The sequence below is a fragment of the Peromyscus californicus genome, unplaced genomic scaffold (assembly GCF_007827085.1).
Source record: "Peromyscus californicus insignis strain IS unplaced genomic scaffold, ASM782708v3 Scaffold_13__1_contigs__length_99412109, whole genome shotgun sequence".
Classification (NCBI taxonomy): Eukaryota; Metazoa; Chordata; class Mammalia; order Rodentia; family Cricetidae; genus Peromyscus; species Peromyscus californicus.
The window spans coordinates 16,718,561-16,743,595 of record NW_026294424.1 but is presented as its reverse complement, the minus strand read 5'-3'; the positions used below and the strand labels follow the sequence as shown (position 1 = coordinate 16,743,595).

Genomic DNA, 25,035 nt, shown 5'->3' with positions numbered 1-25,035 from the left:
GACACAGAAAGGATTCCTGGCAGGGTGTTCAGGGAGGGAAGGAGGCTTAAGCCATCTACCCCACCTTAGTAATTCCCTCCTCTCTTTTTTCTCCACAGAGACCCAAATAAACCTTGAGGCTACTTAGAAAGCAGAACATAGATCTGCATCACCACACACAACCTGCTTGGCCTGGATGGTCTCTCAGTTCCTGAGTTACAATGTCTTCAAAGCAGAGACTTAATTCAGTGGTCACTGAAGTCACTTCCAGCAATAGAACACAAGCCAGGTACTGCAGAGTAGAGGGCTTGTCATCATGCAAGATGAACTTTAAGTGACTGATGACCTGGTCAAGTGAAGAGGAAGTCAGAAAAGATACTAACCGGCCTCAGGAAAACTGTGTAACCAACACTGACATTAATTAGAGATCCACCCCCACCTCCCCAGCAGAGCATGATAGTGCATATCTGTGGCTGTGGCTGTAGTGAGACCCTGTCTCCAAAGAGAAAAGCTCATCTACTGACTATACACATATAAAGCCAAACTCTGTCTTCAAATTCTTCCCTACCTATCAAACGCTGAGCTGATTCAGAAGAGGAAACAAGGGACCTACCCCACTAGCCAGTAAGAGCGCATGGTGATAGTTTATAAACTCTCAAAAGCTATACTCTCTCCAGAGCCAGAAAGACAGTTCAGGAGTTAAGAGCACTGTCTGCCCTTCTAGGAGCCAGGTTTGATTTCTAGCACCCATGTGGCAGCTCACAACCATCTGTAACTCCAGTTCTGACACCATCTTCTGGCCTCCACAGGTACCACACAGATATACATGTAGGCAAACACCCATACACATAAATAAAAATAATTGTCTATTCTTAAGGAACTCCAACTAAATAAGACACTTGCCCAATAGCAGAGTCCTCTGACAGACCCCCTAGAACCTTCGTTCTCAGTGTGAGCTTTAGAAATGCTTTCTTCCTAGCTAAATTTGACTTCATGTCCTCTGGCTACTTAATCTGAGCCACTCCTCCTGGGTCCAGCTGAGCCTCACTTCCCTACTAAGGTTCTGTGACACTTTATCTAAAGGGCTCCTTTCCTTTCCTCTTCCTAATCCAGAGCTTTGCTACCAATTCTTTTGGTACTTCTGGATATGGTTCCTCACTTCACTTTCCACATTTATACAAGTAGGTCCCAAAGTAGGTCCCAAATTAGTGGGAGTATGAGTTCTTCCACGGCCGATTGTTCAAAACAAAGTGAAATTTCCCATTTATAAATAATACTTAGAAAAAGAGCCCAGCTCTGTGATTGGTCCACAAAACTCTGTCTCAACAAACAATGCATGCTGGTATTATCACTTAACAAAGGCCTTGAAAGAAAAGAAAGGAAAAACAAAACAAAAGTTCATTCTAAACAGTTCAATGTGGTATTTAAGGCTTAGCAAATCTCATGTCATAGTAATCTTACCTTCTCCACTTAGCTCAAGCTGTTTTGGAATTAATGGTTGCAAAAACCAACAGAACAAACAAAATAAAACACCTATACTTTTTTTTTGGTTGATTTTTCTTCTAAGAGACTGATTAGTGGAGTAAGACAACAAAACATAAAGGCAAAATCAGTAAACAGCAGGTGATCAAAATCTAATGATATCTGTGATTGGAAACAGCAGGCACTGGAGAAGACTCAGGTCCCTGAAAATACTTGCTCTCAGTCAGAGGGGCGCTACACCTGGCAGGAGCAGGGCGAAAACTGGCTATCTTCCCTAAGATTCTCCCTTATCAAAGAGGCCTGGGAGGGTGGGAATCACAGGCAGGCTCTGAACTTGTGCTACAACCTCACCATTTAAGTGCAAGCCTAATGGCATTATGCCGAATATACACTGGGCAAACCTCTACACTTTCAGTCTCAATCTCATCTGGCCTTGAGATCAAGACCCGATTAACAGAGTGGCAGGTGTAGGTTCTGTGTTCACACTTTTTCCTGCCAAGATGATGCTAGAGTAAACGGTAGTCTATATATTTTTAATAGAATTTTGAAACAAAACCTTCATGAAGAGTTATAGTCTGCTGTGATTTCAGAACAAGACACCAGAAAGGAATGGTTTTATTTTTCATTAACTGATTCCCAATCAACAACAATCTTATTGCTCCATGGCCAGACATACCTGAGACGAGAGTATGGGGAGAACATTTTTGCATATCTAGCACATCGGGCCAAGCCTCTTCCCAAGAAGATCAGAATCAAGCAAGGTGGAAGGCTACCTGAAACCTCTGAAACTTATCTAATTCCTTTTATTAGGCTAAAATCAGATAATGTTCTGGATCATTGAATAACATCATTTTTTCTGGTTCACTCAGTAAAAAGACATGCATACAGAAAATTTCCCTCTGTAAAAGAATCTGAAACTTCATTAATAAACTAAGTTTGCATATTCTAGTCACCTAAACATTTATCTACTATCTCCCGCCGAGCTGGAATAAAGACTAAATCACGTAACTGAGACAGGGCTGCAGACAGAGTGCTAACGTCTGTTACCCCAGGCTTTAGATTGAAGGTGCAGGAAACCAGCATAGACTGCACTGGCTGACTGCACAGTGAGCGGGGGCATTAACTAACACCAGAAGTGCTAACCATTCAATTAGCTTTGGAATCTGAATATGCAGGAATCTCTTGGGGCACCATGAATTCTAACAGCCTCAGGAGCCAAGGACAGAATGTGGTTTGTGTCTCTTCCAGAAATTTCCATACACCAAATAAGAGACCATGATGAAATAAATAGGAGCTTTACCTCACTATACATGGTCTTCTTACTTTTGGAATGTGAGCAATTAAATTGCCGAGTCTGTAATTAAAGATGGCTGTTAGGAATGGAGCATAAGAAAACCCCAAAATCTCTAGAATTGATTACCTGAGAGGGTGAGGTGGTGGGCATCTTCCATTCTTTATCCCTGTTCTCCTAGGTTTCTGAGTCACTGAAAAAAGGTGTGTGTGTCTGTGTGTGTGTGTGTGTGTGTGTGTGTGTGTGTGTGTGTGTGTGTGTGTGAGTGTGTGTGTGTGTGTGTGTGTGTTTGTTGCTAACAAAGATGAGTATAGTGGTATACATTATAATCTCTGCTCTTGGGAGCTTGAGTCAGGAAGATTGTTATGACCTCAAAGCCAGCCTGGGCTATAATAGAAGACCCCACCTCACCAAAAAGAAAAGAAAAAAAAGGGCAAAAACTCACTGCTAACAGCAAATGGCAAAGTACAAAAATTATGCTTTGCTAGTTGCTGTTTTGTTTTCCCTGCTTAGATAAAGTCAGTGGGCCCTGATCGCGTCTATTATACGGACATTGTCATCACAGTCAGTCTTCTTGAGCTGTGGGTATGCAAAGGTAAACATTTTACTTCACACAGCCTAAAAGACTGGACTGTGCTAGAACAAAATTAAATATGCAAACCACTCCCTATCTGTGAGACCTTTTATTATTTTGTCAACGCTACCATCAAAGCATAAAAAAATAAAAAAAATTTACCTGGTTAAATGAAGAAGGGGGAAGGTTTGACGGATAGGAAAAAGAAATGTCTGGTTATAAAGATTGTATTTCAACCAAGTGGCTGGCTCAGTGGTTAAGAGCACTGACTGTTGCTCCAGAGGACCCGGGTTCAATTCCCTAGCACCCACATGGCAGCTCACAACTGTCTGTGACTCCAAGATCTGACACCCTCACACACATACACATGCAGGCAATACACCAATACACATAAAATAAAAATTAAGAAAAACAAAAAAAGGCAATAAAGATTGTATTTCTGTAAGACACACAGTAATTCTCGCCTAGGCTGTAAAACAAGTCTCACTGCAAAGAACCCAATGAACAACTGTTCTGTTTGCCTCCCCACTGGGACCACTGCCCCACAAAACTACTGCCTTCTTGTAGGCATCTGCACAGGGGCTTATTATCTAGTTTGACCAATAAACTCTCAAAAAAAAAAAATGAGGCAGTAACACCTGCACCTCTAGGAATGAAGAGCATGGACAGACGTAATAAAGATGAGAAGAGGCTTGACTACCTTCTGTTCTTGACCAGAGGGGACAGAGAAAGAAAATACCATCTTCATTTGTTTAGAGAAGCAATTCTGCTCACAGACTCCTAAAAGAGGAATGTAAAACCCTAGTCTCTCACCAGCAGTCAGAGGTGTGGATTGATTTGCAAAAGATCCACTGTGGCTGTCCAGTTACAGGATGGAGATCAAGTTAAACACAAGGCTTTTCTGGCAGCCCCGCCAACCACTGGCATCACATTTTCCTGGTGATGTCAGTACAGATGTGGGGCTCTATCCCTGGGCGTCAGCTTGGCTTAGACAGACCACCACCTATGGAACTACATGTGCTGTAGTGGAAAACAGAGCAGACTCTTTCAAGACAAGACCTGCTGGGCCAGTCACAGTGAGTGGCTTAGACTTCTTTGGTATAAGGTACATACACAAGTGTCACATTACTGGAGATGCAATTGTCACTGCAGACTAACAATCTAATCTCCCTGCCCAGAAGAAAAGGGTGAATTTACCACATGCTCTGTTCTCAAGATGACACAATGTCAGCATGTACCGTCACCCCCAAAACAAAAGGACAGCAGGAAAGAACACGAAAACTGCCAGAGGCCACTGGATTCAACTCCTGCCACCTTGAGATGCCAGCTCAGATTTTCCAAAGAATCATCAGTAAGACATAAATTTAGAATTTCTTCTATGATCTCATGTAAGCATCCAAGACTGGCCCTTCCACTGCTAACACTCTGCCTTAATAGCGCCATCAGCCAGGATCTTCCCTACAGAGGAGGCAGGCAGTTCAAAAACAAAGCTACATTATTACAGTTCAACAACATCACCCAGAATCAATGTGCTTACCTCACTTATCAAGATTCTCTCCAGAAAACATTTTTAATTGCAGAATTTACCAAGAAACAAGTCCATACTTGTTTCTTCAAAAATGTTTTCCCACTTACCAGCCTTTCTCCGGAGAGGACCTCCAGGAGCTTAATGAGCATCCGTCCATCTCGAAGGTCGGTGTACAGGTCTGTGATGCGGCAGGACACTCGGGCAAGGTGGGAGTTGACCCACTTGGTAAAGGTCTTCTTCTGTACGGCTTCACGTTCATCTGTAAGCAGAGGGGAACTCACTTTACCACCAACCCAGTACGGACAACAGCAGGTGTAAACCAGCAAAGTCCAACTGCCCACACAGCAAGAGGCAAAATTTACCTCAAATGAAACCTCCACTTAGCTCTGCTTTCTGGGAATGTTGGGATTTGGACAACCCTTGCACAAGTCAACTCCCAGGCTTGCAGCCAGCAGAATACAGCAGATGACGGTATGGGCCTCAATCAATTTGACTACAGAGCTTCTGGTGACATACTCATCTCCTATTCCCCCCAGAGGGTGAGTGTAGTGGAAAGTACTACACAATCCATGAAAGGGCATGAAGCACAGAAACTTGGGAGACAGCAGGAAACTGCTTCCCTTGGTACAAACATCAAGGCCATGGGTCTTCAGTGATTCAGTCACATGTATTGTAGACAACAGAGAAAACAGGTAACAGGATAAAGTATAAAGATAACTGTCCAGTCAATCAACAGGAAGGTATGTTCAGGGCACAGTGTTACAACAATATACTGAGACTGCCTTCGGGGTCTTCTACAATGCATACAATGAGCATCTCCAAACTTTTAACTACTCACTGAAAAGGAACCTGCTGGTATACACTTCAGAATACAGTCACTGGAAAATTCAAGTCATCTGGAAAACATTAGTTTTTTTAAGCCTCAGTGATCCAGGTTTTGTCCAACTCAAATCTTAAAACCCTAAACACTGACTCCTAGAACTGGCCCTTTGGGTCATCCACAAATAGGCTTCCAATCTTTCTGTTTTTGCAGGATACTCTAATGAGGTTGCTGAAGACTTTCAAGAGCTATCCAGAGTATATCCTGGAGCCACCCCATTTCCTGATTGTCAGATACAGAACTAAACAACCACCATTTATATACCTATCTCTGGTTCCACCAGAGCTGAAGCCCCATTCCCAGTACAAACTCTCCATAATGATGTTTACAACAACTGCTGAGTTGAAAAAAACCACCAGGTAGTATGTAAAACTCATTCCTACCAACGGAGTACATGGTCAGTGGGTACTGGGTTCCTAGGTCGGCCAGGGGACAGTCCCGTATCTGGAAGGCTGTGCTGAAGCTTCCATCCACCTACCACAGTGAGGCAATGAGGCAGAGACTATGCTGGACAAGCTCCTACTGCTGTACTCAAAGCCAGGTACCTGGGCCTCCTGCTGTGGCTAGCAGGTCCTTGAGGTCCAGCCTTTCCCTGAGGAACCGCCCATCACTCAGAAAGAGGGCCCTTCTTCAGGCACAAGGACTAACCAGAAACAAAGGGCCAGAAGGGTGGGACCGGGGGAAGTATGAAAAGGCAGCTAAGGGCATACTTCTGTAGCCTGCCACGACAGGTCAGGAGCACATGCACTATTAACCTCACAATCACCACGATGGACGGTAACTTTACCATCACAGTGGCGAGGGGCGCTTTTGTTGTTGATGGTTAAGGTTTGGCTGTTTTGAAAGAGTAGTCAAGAGCAGAGAGTACAGAGACACATCAAATTAGGAATATTTCATAGACTGTACCCAGGAAACCAATAATTCCTGATTCAGATATATTTAGGTCTAACTAATTTTTTTAAAAAAATTATAGTTTCTTGCCTGGCAGTGGTGGCGCACACCTTTAATCCCAGCACTTGGGGGCCAGACATAGGCAGATCTCTGTGAGTTCAAGGCCAGCCTGATCTATATAGAGTTCCAGGACAGCTGAAGTGACACAGAGAAACTGTCTTGAAAAACCAAAATAAATAAATAAAATTATGGTTTCTTGCATATGCTACAAAAAGCTGGAAAATGTCTTTTAACAGGCCCCTGATGGATATACCAGACTATTAATGAAGGGTTTGGGGTTCAAAGTCACTACTACTCCAATCTATCAAGAGAATAAGATCAATATGAAAACCTGCTTAGATTATTTCTCGATAAACAAATGCAGTATGTCCCACAGCCTACCACTGTCCCTTTGAGTGACTCTCACATTAAAGAAACACTGGTGGCTTCTTTCAGAACTAGCAGGAGCCCTGACCCAGAGTTACAGCTTAACCCCACCCCCATCTCCCCATGAAGAGACAGAGGCCAATGATGGGAACAGAGAAAACTTAGCTCAAACATGCCCAAATCTGTGTAAGGAGGCTTCCCAGAGCTGCAGTGTGCCTCAGAGGCTCTAGAAAAGAAGGAGAAAGAAAAGGAAAAGAAATTGAAAAGTAAAAGGAATGAGAACTTTTGTTCTCCTTCCTGAATGTGCCTTTCCCCCAGTTTCAGGTTGAGGAAGAGTTCTAGAAAAAAATCAGAGACTCAGAACTCCACAGGCTGCCACCACCACACTGAAAAAGGCATAAGGATTCTGCTCAAGGACATGAACAACACCCTAGGACTGCGGAAGGGCAGAGACACAGTCAGGCCAGCTGATGTGTCATGCTACAGTGGAGCGTGTGCGGCACAACACACACCTCTGAAGCAGCAGCAAGGAAGGGAGGGTCTACCCAGTGGCCCAGTTGAGGATGAGGGAACTGTCCCTGGAGACCCAATCCTTTGTTCCACACTTCCTGGGAAGGCAAATGACATCATGCCTGTAACCCCCCTTCCCCACCCCAAAGGGCTAGGGGAGATAGGCCAGACGCCTGCAGAGGACCAGAAGGCCCTTGGCACAGACAAGGAAGACAATCCAGAGGGTTTCCAAGCTCAAGCTGCTGTAGCCGGCCAAGCTATGGGAGGAAGCAGTGGGGACAGAAGGGGAACAGGGCCAGCTGTCAGTCTCAGGAACATGAGGTAACTGCAGTGAGAGGGCTCTTTAAGCCACACACTGACCTGGTTATTTAGACAAGTGGTGTATTATGGTCCCGGGGGACACTGAGCAATGCCTATAGACTTTTTTTTTATAGTGGTGACTGAAAGCTAGGTACTACTACCATCTAAAGTGCAGAGGCCAGAGACATCGCTGAACACCCTGTACACAGGACAGCCTCTACCAAACAACAACAACAACAACAACAACAACAAAACCCAAAAAACAACAACAACAAAAAACCAACCATTTAGCTCTGGATCTCTGTGAGTTCAAGGCTACACTGGAAACAGCCAGGCATGGTGACTCATGCCTTTAATCCCAAGAAGTGAGCCTTTAATCCCAGGGAGTGATGGCAGATAGCAGAAAGGTATATAAGGCGTGAGGACCAGAAACTAGAAGCATTTTGGCTGGTTAAGCTTTTAGGCTTTTGAGCAGCAGTTCAGCTGAGATTCATTCTGGATGAGGACTCAGAGGCTTCAGGTCTGAGGAAACAGGATCATCTGAGGAATTGGCAAGATGAGGTGGCTGTGGCTTGTTCTGCTTCTCTGATCTTCCAGCATTCACCCCAATAACTGGCCTCAGGTTTGATTTTATTAATAAGACCTTTTAAGATTCATGCTACAATTTAGCCCAAAATGCTGATCATGCCAGGGCTGAGAAATGCCAGTTTAAAGGTTCTGGGCTTTTATCACTTATAGCTGGAACTAGAGTGTATCAGACTACACGAGCTAGAGAGGAACACCTGAATTTAGGGTTTGTTCACTCACCTTCCTCTCTGCCTACATCAAAGCCTTTTTGAGTTTAAGTTTGTACAGACTCCATGGTAGCAGAAAGTGCTTGCCTTCAGGCATACTCATTCCACTAAGAGCAGGCTGCAAAGCAGAAAAGCAGTAGGAGTCCTTGTGTGGGTCAATGATTGTGGGCATTTGGTTTCCCCTGACATTTCCATTCTCCTCTTACCCTTGAAGGGCATTGTATGGCTGTTACCAAATCCAATCATACACATACAGCATAAGGACTCACCTAAAGGCTGCCTGGTATCAAACAGGATGGTAAAGTACTCAGAGGCATCCAGACTATTATAACTGCTCATTAGATTAGTTCCTGCTGCACTCTCCATCAAAGATGCATTCTCCATCAAATCATTTCAGAAATTTACCAGAGCTGAACAATCCTGTAGAAGCCATCTTAATCAACTTTCCTTCTTGAGTGAAAGAATCTCTTCTTCAACACTTGGGTTGTTATTTAAAAATTCTAAGCTGAGCTTTTTGGTATAAACAGAGGATCTACACAGTGAGTCCAGGGCTATCCTAGACCACTGTAAGTGAAACCCTGACTCAAAATACAATACAGAAAGAGGGCTGGGGCAGCTCTGTGGTACAGTGCTTGCCTAGCATGTGCAGTGTCCATGGTCCAATCACCAGTATCTTCTAAGCTATAAAGATAAATAAGTAAAACCCCAACAGGGTTTATACATGTATGGCAGGAGGTTCTATGACGGGTTATAGAAGATAATGTCTCATTTCTAATTTTTCATATAGCTAATGGCACTTACTTATTAGCATTTAATATAGCCCAGCCCAGACCTGAGTCTCTACAGTTGTCACAACTGTATCATGAGGTAGGAATTGACCCTGGGAGCAGGCTGGCTCCAGAGCCAGGCCTCTCAATGACTGGGAAACAGCATCTCATGTGCAACACTGGGGGGTAAGGAGGTTGAAGGGCAACACATTTCCATCACACGAGAGAGTCAGAATTGCCATCACTTTACCATCCTAACCCAAGTCTTCTGAAGTGCTTCATCCTTGAGCAAGTCTCTGACATTGGGATGATGTTTCCACCACAGCTTGCTCCACCTTCAAAGCTAGAAAGCAGGTTTTCCTCCCAGATTTAAACACTCCTTGGTATCACCTTCCATGATGACTGTCCTTTCAGCAGCTAGCACATCCAGAAATAGTGATGGGAGAAACTAAGTCAAATGCAAAAAAGAACCAGCAGTCCTGCACTGATGGAGCATGGTGATGCAGTCACATGGTAAGGCAGAGCTGGAAGGAGGCCCAAACCCAGTTCATAAGGCTCTCATAAGTACACATTTCAGTGAAAGGGTCCCCGTAGTACTGAGAAACTAGAAACTGAAAGTAGCTCTGAGTGTGAAGACTCAGGCAGGTAGCTGTGAATGTGAAGACTCAGGCAGGTAGCTGTGAGTGTGAAGACTCAGGCAGGTCGTTCTGAGTGTGAAGACCCAGGCAGGTAGCTGTGAGTATGAAGACCCAGGCAGGTAGCTGTGAGTATGAAGACCCAGGCAGGTAGCTGTGAATGTGAAAACCCAGGCAGGTAGCTGTGAGTATGAAGACCCAGGCAGGTAGCTGTGAGTGTGAAGACTCAGGCAGGTAGCTGTGAGTATGAAGACCCAGGCAGGTAGCTGTGAGTGTGAAGACTCAGGCAGGTAGCTGTGAGTATGAAGACCCAGGCAGGTAGCTGTGAATGTGAAAACCTAGGCAGGTAGCTGTGAGTATGAAGACCCAGGCAAGTAGGCTGTTAGCTCTATAGACTCTGGTTAGTAAGAAGTACCAAGCAGACAAGGAAACCCACCCTCTTCAAGAGATAGTAACACGTATGTCAGCTCTGATCTCTGAAGCAGTGAGTGAAATCCTGTGACTGCACTTATTCCAGAAGCAGACTTTCACTGCAGTGTGCTCTGCAGCAACACTCCATAATGCACAGTAAGTTGTTTCCTCAAAGTTCCCTGGAACCTTAGAGCAACTGCCAAGGAGGTGGAACCCCAAAGGCATCTCCAATAGAGCCCAAAACTCAGTATCACCAGCCAGCAGTTGTGGGACTGGTGCTGGGGTGGGGGGAGGGTGGGTCACATAGGTTACTGTCCTTCCCATTCTTCAGTCACATAAGAGGGAACAATGAACTGGGCTCCACCCTCTCCCTAAGTGTTTCCCCTTGACTCTCTGCTTTACATTATCTGATAACTTGATAGTTCATTTCATAGCTTATCTTTAAAAAGATGATTAGATATTTAAAACAGAGCAACAATTCTGGATGACAGTTAAACCAAAGAGCTATGAATAATATCCCCTCCATCACCATCCCCTATTAGAAGTACCTAGTCCACCTTTTTTTTTAAGATTTATTTATTTATTATGTATACAGAGTTCTGCCTGCATGTGTGACTGCATGCCAGAAGAAGGCCCCAGATCTCATTACAGATGGTTGTGAGCCACCACCTGGTTGCTGGGAATTGAACTCAGGACCTCTGGAAGAGCAGCCAGTGCTCTTAACCTCTGAGCCATCTCTCCTGTCACCATAGTCTATGTTTTTTAAAGGAGCGTACTTAACAGTTCTGGAAAACTGTAATGCATCAGTACCTATTCAGCCTGAAAAATGTGTTGTAACGATAAGTGCACTTCATTAGCATTGGCCAAGTTATAGGATACAACAGCAGCTTTGATGAACACAGGGGTCTAGTTATAGAAACGACCAGGCAGCATCCTCCACAATACTTCTCTGCATGGGATACTGCAACCATATTCACCAGACAGTTTTGGCTATGGAAAGGAATGAGAGTCAGGAAAGGGGGTAAAGTCATCAAACATTCTGGGAGGAAAGTAAGAAGTGAAATAGTATGGTTTATATCTGGATTAAGAAACCTTCCTTTTACTTTTAAAAAGCCTCAAGAATATTTTTTTCTTTCTGAGGGTTTTTTTTTTTTTTTGGTTGGGGGGTGGTTTGCGGGAGAATCTCACTCTATAGCCTAGGTTAGTACTGAACTGATGGCAACTCTGTGGTCTCAGCCTCCAGATCACTGGGATTACAGGCAGATACTACTACCATTCCCAGCTAAGAATATATTCTATCAGATTCTTATTTAATTGTGCTAACATAACAGCTTGCCTTAAGAGATAGTAATGGCACAATTTCCAACCAAGTTAAATGTAGACTTGGGTTCAAAGCAGTAAAAGGAGTTATAAGAATGGATGCTAACATGTGGTGGGAGGGACGACAAGGTTTGGAGAACACAGCCCACGGCTGGCTACTTAAAGCCACCTAATCTCAAATTCATGGTAAGCTGAACTCTGTGTCTAATCTAAGTTCTCATACACTTAGAAAACTGTAAGTTTGGCCAGGAAAACAAAATAAAAAGCTAAAAAGTGACAAAAAAAAAAACTATAAAGAAGCAAAGACCTTTAGCAATGTACTTTATACAGACAAAATTAGAATAATTTCAAGTCCAACCCACCAAGTCCTTGCTCTGTGCCTTTCTCTCATTCTAATTCATCTTAAGCTCATTGGCCCACGGTGCTTTTTTAAAGTTTACCCAATGCACTGACAGTCTAAATCACAGACTCAAGCCTTCCAGGGGCTCAAGCAGCCTTTCTTAAAGTATCGACTTCATTGAGGGACATCTCTGGTACACTATCCCTGTGTTCCTTATCCAGCAGGTCTTGTTCATCATGCATGCTCTAGGCTCTCACCCAAGCACCTTCTCTGCCCTGCCTTTGTTTGAATTGCTGCTCTTATTACAAAGACATTTTCCTTGTTCTCATTTCTTTCTTAAGACCCAAGGCAAGATGACCTACCAAGAGAAGAAGTCCTACTGGGTGTCAGTAAACATGATTTCATTATCTCTTACTTTTTCAGTATGTGTCCACCTATTCTCTACCAGCCTGCAAACGCCTCAAGGGCCGCAGCTCCATTCTTCACCTGCTTAGAGTCTCATCCATCCACTTGACAGAGCAGCTACACACAAACTTTCAGAGCTCAGAAAGGAGGCTCTTAATAAATCTTCTGCACCTAGTTGGTGGTCCCCTGAAATCAAGGAGGGAAGAAATCCCCAAGTACAGAGACATATTCTAAGCAATTAAACACTATCATTGTGCAAAAAAGCTCTCACAATTGAAGTGTTTTTGTAATTGGTTTTTAATGTCTAAAATGTAAATACAATTGTGTTACCTTCAGATAAAGTCTAAAAAACCAACCTAGAGCATTTGAAAATTTTGTTTTGTTTTGATCTGTTAACATATGCCTGTAAAGCCACAAAATACACAAAAGTATTTAACTGCATTATTTCAACACAGTAAGACATTAACATAGGAGCTGGAGAGATGGCTCCATGATTAAGAACATTGGCTGCTCTTCCAGCAGACCTGGGTTCAAGCCCAGCACCCACATGGAGGCTCACAACTGTGTTTTAACTCCTGTTTCAGGATATTCCTGACACCTTCTTCTAGTCTCCATGGGCACTTCACATACATGGTGCAGACATACATTCAGGCAAAACACCCAGACACATAAAATAATAAAATAAAACTTAAAAATTAATATAGAGATAGAAAAATGGCTCAGCAGATAAATGTACCTGCTGCTAAGCCCAATGTCCTGAGTTCAAGCCCCAAGGACCCATATGGTAGGAAAGAACTGGTTTATACAAGTTGTCTTATGACCTCCACACATATGCTTTGGTATCCACACAGTCACCTGCAAGTACACACCCATATATGCACATCAAATAAAAATTTTAGATGTAATCAATAAAAAAAAAAATTAGGGCTGGAGAGATGGCTCAGCAGTTAAGAAAGCATGTTACTCTTGCAGAAGAAACAGGGTTTGGTTCCCAGCACCTACATGGCAGCTCAGAACCATCTGTAACTCCAGTTCTTGGGGATCCAATACCCTTTCTGACCTCCTTGGACACCAGGCATGCATATTATGTACATACATACATACATGCAGGCAAAATACTCATACACATAAAATATAAAGCAAAACAAAAAATTAACAAGATTCAAACGAGGCCAACTGTTGTAAGACTAAAAATTTTAATGATTTATCTATTAAAGCAAAACCCTTTTCTCCCCCTCTTTAAGGAAGAAGAGAGATTCTAATGAAATACTAGGATGGGAGGGAGGTCCTATATATGTCTTACCTTGAAAAAAAAAAAAACAAAACATTTCCCAGGAGCACCATGCACAATGACATAGCAGGAAACCAGAAACAAGCAACTGGTCCTAGTGATAACAGCGTCAACTGTTCTGAGGCAACAAGAGGAAGGAAACCCAACTCCTGGCTGAAGGCCTCCCTGGACTAGTCTGGGGCCTTTAGTTCATGCTTGCTGGCCGGCATATAAATAGAACTTGAGTTGGAAATTTTTCCAACTTTAACAGCTCCCTTTGATGAACAAAACACCCATAAACATCTATTATAAATGCACATGCAGGACTAGGGATGTATCTCAGAGGCAGTACACTTGCTTAGCATTCATAAGGCCCTAGAATAAATCCTCAGTATCACCACAAATCAAAAAAGGCACATATAGCAGATATGCAAATCTGCAGGCTATAAAATCAGCTGTGAACTGTTTAACCTGCAGCTGCACTCTGCATTCCAAGCAGCACAGCCTGGATTCTGGCACAGCAGAGCGACTCCAAGGACACACACCTGTAGTAAGGAACTCAGAAAGCAGGCTAAATCCCTGTATGCCCCCTCCAGTCCTACTTCAAAGTGAACCCCTTGAATACATAATCTACAAGAAGCCACGACTGTGGAACGAGTTGGGGTTATGGCCAGAGCTTCCTCTGAAAATAAGTGGGCAAATAAATGGAATTATTTCTTTGAAAATGAGATCTAAGAGCCAATGTGAATTAACAATAGTGTACAGAGCCCAAACCAGAAAGAGGTAAAAGGTCTGCACTTACAGACACAGGACTCCATGAAAAATGTTCACCAAGTATTCACTGGAAATGGCACCCTTCAAAACTGCTTCAATGCAGAGGAAACCATATCATGAACCTAGTAATCCACTATCCTCCATCTTCACAAAATACAGCTGGGGAAGCGGCCTGGAACTGCTGTCAGAGGGAACAGGAAGGAGGACAAACGGAGCCCACCCTGTTCCTGTGCACCAGTGGAGGCTCTGTTAGGATCTTCCACAGCTTTAGCTTAGGGTTTGGCATAATCCGTTAACTACGTGAGGAAACTGAGACACCATGTTTTTGGTGACTCAGCAGAAAATATACTGCCAGCAAAAACACAGCTGAGCTAAGACTCACTTGTATTGGAACCCCAAAGAGCCTCAAAGCCCTGCTCACATGCCACACTGTTGAAGGAAAACAGATACCGATCAGCTTGCTAAAACAAGAGAAAAGGGGGAACACAACTGTCCATCTCCAGTCAGTTTCTTGATGATTTTAAAGATCAAATCAGTGGAAGGGAGGGACAAGGAAAAAAAAAAAACAGGACTAAGAGGCTGGCTCAGTCAGTCTTCAGTTTACTATCTAGCACCTACGTAAAAAAACGGAGTCTGGTGGCATGTTCTTGTAATCCTAGTGCTGGGGAGGCAGAAACAGGCTGACCCTGGGTCTTGCTGGCCAACCAGACTAGCTTAATTAGTAAGTCCCGGGACAAATCAAAGATCTTATCACAAAAAACAAGGTGAATGGCACCCAAGAACTGACACCTGAGGTTGTCCTCTGGTGTCCACATTCAATGTACACATGTGTTATACCTACATACATATTTAAAAGAACAAATTATAAGTGAAAATCTTAACGTAGCAAGCTAACGTAGGTATCAGTAAACTTTAGTCTATGTGTCAGTAAACTTCAGTCTATGGCCTATTTCTGTATAACCTGGAAGGAGCTAGAACCCCCACCCTCACCACAGAAGACATTGGATGAGGGCTTTGTTATACACTAGGCAGACAGACACTCTGCCACCCAGTTCTCCCCTTTGCTTTTTGAGAAAGAGCCTTACTTAATTGCCTAGGCTGGCCTTAGAGTCATTATATAGCCCAGGCAAGCTGTGAATTTATTGATCCTCCTGCTGCAGCCTCCTAAGGAGCTGGGATCACAGGTCTACACCACTGGACATATTTATCTTTGCATTTTGAAAAGAATGTTCAAAGAAGAAGGTGATGCACTACAAAAACCCTTTGTGGCACACAATAATCACGCTGTCCTTTATAGTGAAAGTCTCTCATTTTAGGTTTAAAACACTTTTATATTATTATTAGTACCACAATCTGTCAGAGCTCACTTTCAAGTCAACCTCAATTTAGCAAATAAAATTGTCTGAGTGCTGGCTATAAACAAGGTTATAAACAAGTCACCAAAAACATGGTGTCTCAGTTTCCTCACGTAGTTAACGGATTATGCCAAACCCTAAGCTAAAGCTGTGGAAGATCCTAACAGAGCCTCCACTGGTGCACAGGAACAGGGTGGGCTCCATTTGTCTTCCTTCCTGTTCCCTCTGACAGCAGTTCCAGGCCGCTTGTCATACCAGGTACCACTTCACACCTCCCTGTTAAGCCAGCTGATGCTCCAGAGTGACACACATTTTTTAAGTGCTGTTGCCGCAACAGTGACCACAGGCAGAAGATGAACTTGGGAACTGTTCCCCACCCATCTGGCTACCCTATGCATTAGAGCCTAGGGTAGCACCTACACATTAAGAGGGATAGAAACAGCTGGATGCTCAAGGCTGGCTTTCCTAACTAGTTGCATTCTCTCTAAAGGGCATTCATGTTCCATTACCTCTCCTTCCCCAACACTCCCTGGAAGGAGAGTGAAGTGGATTCAAGATGAACAGAAGGTAATATGTAACAGCTATAAATATTAGGACAAAGTTTCAACATACACAAACATCAGATCCTTGGTTATTAAATTATATGCCAGAATGCTATTACTGACATAGACTAATACCAACCATCATAACAGGCACAGCAAAGATAAAACACAAAAGTAGCTTAATATCAGCACATGAAGCTAGGTGTAAGTGAGTGGGTTGTTTGTGGTAAGTAATAATGCTTTCTAAGAAGCAATGAAGGGTCTGTGAGATGGTTCAGCAGGTAAGGGCATTTGTGGCCAAGTCTGATGATCTGAGTTTGATCCCTGGAACCTACCTTAAGAACCAATTCCTGAGCCTTGCGGTGGTGGCACAAGACTTTAATCCCAGCACTGGGGAGACAGAGGCAGGAGGATCTCTGTGAGTTTGAGGCCAGCCTAGTCTACAAAGCAAGTTCCAGGACAGGCTCTACAAAAGAGAAACCCTGTCTTGAAAAAACAACAAAGAAAAAAAGAACCAATTCCTCCAAGCTGTGTTTTGACCTCTGGCATGCACATGCACACACACACACACACACACACACACACACACACACACACACACACACACACACACCCCTCTAACCAGCCTATCATGTGACACACAAACATACTGGTAAAATTGGGACTCCCTCTAGCCGTAGCTCACTGGGGGGTGCAGTGCTTGCTATCCAAACCTGAAGCCATAGGTTTGCATCTCAGCACCACAAACAGGGTATGAAGGTACCTGCCTAAGATCACAAGTTCAAGGTCACCTTTGGCTACATGGGAAGTTCAAAGTCAGCCTGGCAACACACTGAGTATGAAGCCAGCTTGAGTTATCATAGAGTGAGACTGTCTCGAAGAAACCAAAAACAAGTGAACATAACACATTTAAAAATTGGTCTCTGTCTCAATGAACATTACAAATTAGTCATCTAAATCCCACTTGGCCAGTGACCACAGCCTACTGTAGAAACCATCAGAGTTGAAAGGAAATGTCCTTTCAATTTCAATGGTCTATTTCAATTTCAATGTCAAACTCCAAAATGCAATTATAACAGGGACTTCATGTGTGTTTGGGGGAAAGGGGATGAGGATTGTCTACTTCATGTGTGTTTGGGGGAAAGGGGATGAGGATTGTCTACTACACTGGAATTTCACAAATAACTAATGACTGTGAACAGATTAAAGAACAAAATGTAAAATAATGATAAGATGCATCCTGACATAACGTAATTTAAAATAATATACGAGTGTATCAAGTCAAAACTTTACTTCTCAACTACACCCAGGAAGCAGAGGGAATTTCAAGCGAAGCCATGCTAAAAACTCAAAGTCTACCCTCAGACTACTTCCTCTACCTCTTGAAGGTTCTAAGACAGACCCCACCCCCACCCCACCAACTAGTGCCACCAACCAGGGGCCAAGAGCTCAACTATGTGAGCCATGGAGGACATTCTCATCCAAACCACCTGAGTAATTCCTTATTGAGGAAATAGTATGAAACACTGGGAAGGGCATTTAAAGATACTTAAGAGTTCTTTCCCAGGCTGGTGGGATGGCTCAGCAGGTAGAGTCACTTGCTGCCAAGGCTAACAATCTGAGTTTGACACCCAGAACCCACACTGGGAAGCAGAAGACCAACTCCTGTGAGCTGTCCTTTGACCTCAAGCTTGCCATGGCATGTCCATGCCTACACACATACATAAACAAACAAAATACATTTCTTAAAACATCTAGAGAGTTCTTTCCCTAAAAACTAAGCAGTGATGTCCAATTCCTTAAGAATCCAGAGCACTAGCCAGTTAGTTCACACTGTCAACTACTGTTAGTCACTTTCAGAGACTGGAGACAGAAGTTATCATAGCACAGATCAAACACTGAAACCTGCCTCCTAATTTTCTTTTCCTCAACCTCACCCTATCAGAAATGGGAACAAAAGTTCTTTCCAAGCCAAACACTTCAGTTCTGGCTGGCAGACCCACAAGTATACAATGTACACAGCCTTGTTTTAAAGAAGGAGGAAATGACCTGAGTCAACCACCTGTTATATCTGTGGGATGGCGGGACAGTTAATAGTTTCTGTAAGTGGGTGTTCTATTTTAATTCAAACCAAATTTTTCATTCCTAAGAACATTACCAAACTTCTAAACCTACTTCCATAGAAAATGTTGCATAAGACACAAACAGGCCCATACTGAATCGACCTTTAAACTACTGATCTATCCACATTTAATTTTCTAATGATAAAAATAAAGCTTTGAACAGAAATAAAGACAGAAATTAGCTTTTCTGTTTTCTCTGTTGTGGACATTTACGCCTGTTATTAAACACCAATGCAAATCTGTCCACACCAACATGCCCCTCCATTCATTCCACCTCACCCAAGGTGTGGGGACCTGGCTGTTTGCAGTCCTGCCAGTATGGAGGTGGGGTGAGACAGGGTAAACCAGCCTCCTTACAGAGAAGTGCTAGTTACCTCTTCTCTACCAATTTGTTCTTCAGTGGCATTTCATTGCTTAATGAATACCTAAGCCATTTCTCCTCAACAGCCACTATAAAGATAATAATCTACGATCAGTGTGGGAAGGGCTGGAGGCTCAAACATGCTCTATAAGCATTACATACAGGAGAGATGCCACTTACATGAGAATTAAACTATAACCCTACTCCTTACACGTGAAAAATGAATCTTGTCACTTTAGTGAACACATGGAGCAACCGGCATACTTGTGTGTGGCTGGTAGAAGGATAAAATATGTAGTACCTCCTCACTATAGACATCCACTCTCTATAAAAACTTATGTCAGAACAAAGATACATAGGATGATACATACAGATTTTTAAAGTATTTATACCTAAGAACAGTGAAAGCAAAAGAAAGGACTAGAAACAAAGGTCAAGTAAAATTAAAATATGGCAGAGTCATAAAAGGCATGTACACATTAAAAATGAGGAAACCCAAGAAGGCAACTGCACATTAATGAATGTAGGGAGTCTACAGAACATACATAAAAGCATACATAGTGTACTGTATAATGAATGTTTAAATGTAAGTTATGCATATAAAGGTACAGAAGTATGTTTTCTAAACTCTTAGTCATAATTATCTCAAAGGAGCACAAGCAAAGATGAAGTCATTTCATTCCATCTGCAGATTTCTGTATTACTGGCTAACTTCTTTTTTAAAACAAGTACATACCAATTTTGAAAATTTAGAAACCATTTCCATTTGAGTGGGAAACACTGTACCATCGTTACCCAACAGAACTCAGACTTGCCAAAGGGCCGAGACCCATGACAGCAAGACTTAAAAAAAAAAAAAGAATAAGAAATATACATTTGCTGGTACAAGTCTTTGAGCCCAGTGCTCAGGAGGCAGAGGCAGGCGGATCTCTGAGTTTGAGGACAGCCTGGTCTACAAAGCGAGTTCCAGGACAGCCAGGGCTACACAAAGAAACGTTGCCTCAAAAAACCAAACCAAATAAATAAATAAATAAATAAATAAATATTTGCACAAGTATATGTTGGAACCCTAGAACTAAAGACTTAAGAAAGCTGGTTTTGCAACTTTCTGTCATCATGTACTTTAAACAAACATGAAATAATTTACCACTGGATCTGCTTTTGAAAGGCATTACCAATACAAGATGAAGTGTCTAAGCCAACCAAGATTACAAAGAACCAAACTCCCAGGTGGGCTTCACCTTTACCATGGCTTTCAGAGCCACCCTGCTCTTGGCCCTTATCATTTCAGTGACCCCCATCCCCACACCAACATGAAATCACAAAGCAGCATATCTGCATTCAGGGAAGACACAGGGAAGGTTCTTCAATAGGATCTAGAGGCAAGCAGTGATTAATTTATAAAACATATAGCTTGAGGCAATTAGCAGCAGCAGCAACAACAACAACAAAAATGTTTACTTGAGCGTCTTTTTATCTTAAGGCTGTTCCTATGGACAAATGCTCAGGATTCATGAAGTTCAATGAGACCAGCAGCAACTGGTAATCAGCTTGTGAAGAGGAAGCAGTAATGAAAGGGGAAGGACTTGACTCAGGCCTGGGACAGTTGTTCTTTAAATGAGGGCCGTCCCTGAGCCACAAAGTGGTCACAGGGCAAATTAAAGGTTAAAAACCAGACAAACAATACAAAAATCAAGCGAGCAACCACAACTCCCCAAAGCAAGGAAACCAAAGCATGAAAGCTCTGCAAGGTTGGCTTGCCAGTCTAGAAGAAGAAACCAATTAGCACTAAGGCCACCCAGTCCCAGGCAAGACTCCCTGGAAAGCAACAAAAGACGCTCATGTCTGGACAAGCAGGACAGCCAACAGGGTCAGTGTCAACATAAACCTCTATGCAGTCAGTCTCTCTCCACAGCACTGACAATGTTGACGGGCTAATGAGGAAGATAAGCAGTTACAGCTAGTAAATTTCCCATTCAGATAAAAAAAACCCAAAAACCAATAACAACAAAAACCACAGTGGATGAGCCAGCAACGGTGGTGCATGTGTATAATTCCTATACCTGCTAGGGAGGCTGAGGTTAAGGAACACCAAGATCAAATCCTGCCTGGGCTTCAACAAGGTCAGCATGCCTTAGTGGCAGAATCCTTGCTTGGCATGTACAGTCCTAACACACACACACACACACACACACACACACACACACACACACACACACACACACACGGAAAGAGAGGGAGGGAGGGAGGGCGGGAGGGAGGAGGGGAAACATGAGGAAGGAGAAATGAGAATACTAAGACTATAATGCCATTACACACATTCATACGCACCCTTCCACACATACACAAATAAGCAGCTTCGCAACACCACTGATCTCAAATCCCAAGGCTTGAGTTTAAAATCGTTTTCCCAGTCACAAGGATCAATGTGCTCCTCATGTGCTAGGTGGAGCATACAACTGAAAGCTAACTGCCAACGTGGGCAAGAAGCCTCTGAATGTTGCTGGTTTGCACCAAGTTTCAAATACTGTTTAGTTCTACATGTAGTTAGTTCTACCTTTAATCTCTACCACTTGACATGCCAGCAAGAAAAGAAATCTTACAAAACAAAGGCACCCTGAGTAACCTTCAAGAGGAGTTTTTCTCCAGAGAAAAACAGCTTCCCAATCAGCCACCACTCATGACAATCCAGGTTTCCCTCTAACCACAGTGGAGGCTTCCTTCCCCAGGGGGTCCAAGGCTAACAGAAGCAGCCCAGAAACCCTTCACCTCCGGCTTCAACGTGAATGAGTAAAAGAAGGAGGTTAATTATTTACACAACAAAGGCATGCAGGCTGGTCCTGACAACAAAAAGAGCAGTTCTCAGATGCTGCTTCTGCCCTTAAGAAGAGAAAGGAAGGGCGTTTAGAACAGAGATTAGGTTTTAGAACCCATTTCCAAGGTCAATACAGCTAACTGCTCGAGGCTATTTACTTGCACAGTCACACCGTACTTTCTAGAAAAGCCTGAGAAACAATAGAGTCATTTCAATCTAGATGCACCAGCTAAAACCAGTCCCCAAGTTCTCACCAATTCTCTCAGACCTAACTTACATAAACCCAAGGTCAGGAGACTCACAAAGGCTCTTTTCAGAAGCAGCTTCGCCTGACAACTAGTGCTGCTCTCCTGGGACATGCCCCATGCAGCCATGAACTTCCCCTAAGTGAGCACACTGGGATGCTGAACGTGCTATTGCTACTACCGAGGGAAGCCCTGCTCCTTGGGTACTCAGGCCCGACTAGGGGTCACATCCACAGCATCAATCTGAAGAAAACAGCAGGATATAGACCAAGACACCATTTCCTCCCTCCACATGACACACCTACACAGACTACAAGACAAATGCAAATCGTTCTAACTCACTTTGACCATGCACTTGTTATAGCTCCTTCTACATTTTAAATACACTGCAGTTTAAAGTAAAGGGAAGATCCCATGGCCTATATAAACCCTCAACCAACTTCATGCTTCTGGGAGAACAGAGGAAACAGAATACACATGTTTACACAAAAAGGTTTCTCCGAAGACAGTTCTTAGGGAAAAGTGCATCAGCAGTATCTTTCAGACCTTCCCAAGAAAGAGTCACATTTCCTCTAAGACAGAGAAGACAGAGAACAGGGCCCATCAGTTTTATGATGAGTTTGGTGATTCTGGACTGAGCATAATTATCACATACACACAGAAAAAGTTACCACCAAGAGAAAATGGCTCAGTTCAAATTAAATCATAAATATGAATAAAAACCTTGCTTCTCTGGTGCCAGATTTACAACATAATGACTAGCTAGCAAAACCAAGTTTGTGGTTTTAAGATCTTAACAAGCATGGATAAACCTCTCTAAAAACTGTTTTTACATGATTGGAGATATTTAAAAAGTGGCCTAAAAAATGTAAATGGCAGATGGAAATCTTTACTTATGCCAGGAGGCAGCCAAACTCAAAACAGGGCTCACCTACTTCATTCACAAGTAGACAGCAGACTACCAAGTGCCCAGTTGGGCCTAAACTTAACAATGAATGGCCCAGCAGGTGAAAACGTTTAAAATCAAGAAAATTCAACAGCCAAGGGTGGCGACGGCGACTGCGACAGCGGCGGCAAATTCCTTTAATTGCAGCACTTGGGAGGCAGAGCAGGTGGATCTCCTGTGAATCACAGGCCAGCCTGGTCTACAGAGTGAGTTCCAGGACAGCCAGGGCTACACAGAGAAACCCTGTCTCGAAAAACCAACCAACCAACCAACCAACCAAGTCTGGAAGTAGACTGTCTGGGTTGCAATTCTGGCTACACTTTACTAGCGGAGCATTTCTGGCCAACAATCTCCTTTGTGCCTCACTCTATTCATCTTCATGATGGCGATAACACCTCCCTGGGATTTGTTAAGGAACACAGGAATCAAAGCTGCAACACCTCAGAACTGTACGTGCACAAGGTGGTATCTATCTGCAAGTCTGGTTTGGCTGCTTTGGGAACACTAACCTTGCCGGGTACCTTCCCTTTTCCCTCCCGGGGCTTCGAAGCCCATTATTTCCCTACAGGACTGACTCTGTGACCTCAGAACAGAAAACCCAAACTGTTTAGATTTGGGTTGTTGTGTTGCTCTGGGGGTGGCAGTGGTGCTTTTTCTTTTTTCAGTTTTTTTTTTTTTGTAAAGCAGTGGGCATCTATCAGAGCCTGGGGGAGCATTTGCAAAGTGTCCATGCATAGCTATGCATTTGTTTACAGAAGCCTTTAGATTTGTATCAGGAAACCTACAGCCCTTGCTAACCTGCAAGAAAACTGAAATACCAGCCACTTGTCTACTGCCACCTGCCAATGTTGGCTGCTAAGCAGCAGATTCTCTTATAGCCAGCTAGTAAAATGGAGGCAAAAATTTCAAATAATATGCATGAATAATTGAAACAGGGAAAAAATCTATCATATCATAAACTCCCCCACTACATTACAGTTTTCTGACACCCTCTGTTCATAACCTGTACCCCATGTACCTATCATCACATAAGCCTGTCCTGTTTTTGATAATTCTTCCAAAACTACTCCTTTGCATCTCATAACCCAGGAGGCAATATAGCTTGCACGTCTTGAAACATTTGCCGTTTCTACCTAGGCTTCTCTTTTAGAATGTAACTTCGGATAATGACTGTCCTTTACACATCTGTGTTTCCTGTACATGTATACCTGTAACGTGCTTGCTCATCATGACGCCCACTCTCTTCTTGTACATTATGCTGTTCCAACAGCCTGTCTGCAATGGGCAACAACCAGAGCACATTATATGCAACTGGCTTTGAAGCTTTATCAATAAGGTTTCAAAAAATGTTTTAGAAATCACAACTAAGTCATCCAAACAGTAGGAACAATGAAGCACTTAAGCAGGGCCAACAGCCTTCTTCTGGGGCCTACATACGCCCCAACATCCACACTCTAGCTTTACTTGAGCCAAGCTGAGGCAGTATCAGAAAAAGGAAGACCAAGAGACACAGTGATTAAGCAGAGACCTTTTCCCTAACTCTGCTGTCATAACTAAACTGTACTAAATGTGGGCACTATTACCCAGTGTCCACCCACGCAGGTTTGTCTTATACTACAGGCTAATTTTTATCTTAGGAGAAAGCAAGAAAAACAAGGCTCTCTGTTGGAATACAGCTTCCTTAATACATGTAAACAAATTTTCCTCTCCTTTGCTTCAGATGATTGTAGACTGATTCAAATTGAGTCCCTGAACAAGATACACCCTGAAATGGAGCAGTCTGGCTGTCACTGAGTTACAGCTCAAATCCAAAGCCCTCACATTGCTCCCAGTGAGTCTATGAATCTGTCTCTATGTTCAGAAGGATCCTGACTCACAAAATCTCAGTGTCACCTAAAATGAGACTAGCTACATACTCCATCCTCCAAATACCTTGCTTGCCTCCATGGAGACTATTATTCACATGTGAGAATGTCAGCGATGCCCTCCCTTCAAGGTATATAGAGGCATTACTTCCTGTTCTTACAATGTCAATGATACGCAAATTAGCTGACTGCACTGTTTTTATGGA

The 25,035-nt window shown here is 43.1% G+C and overlaps 1 protein-coding gene across 2 annotated transcripts in view; it reads right to left on the bottom strand.

The window, feature by feature from the left end:
* Sptbn1 (spectrin beta, non-erythrocytic 1) overlaps positions 1 to 25,035 on the bottom strand; it is a 177,178-nt gene that overhangs the window by 64,598 nt on the left and 87,545 nt on the right. For both annotated transcript variants that reach the window (XM_052734569.1, XM_052734571.1), the window contains exon 3: positions 4,962 to 5,113. In XM_052734569.1, coding sequence (XP_052590529.1) covers positions 4,962 to 5,113 — 152 coding nt within the window. The remainder of the gene's footprint in view (positions 1 to 4,961; positions 5,114 to 25,035) is intronic.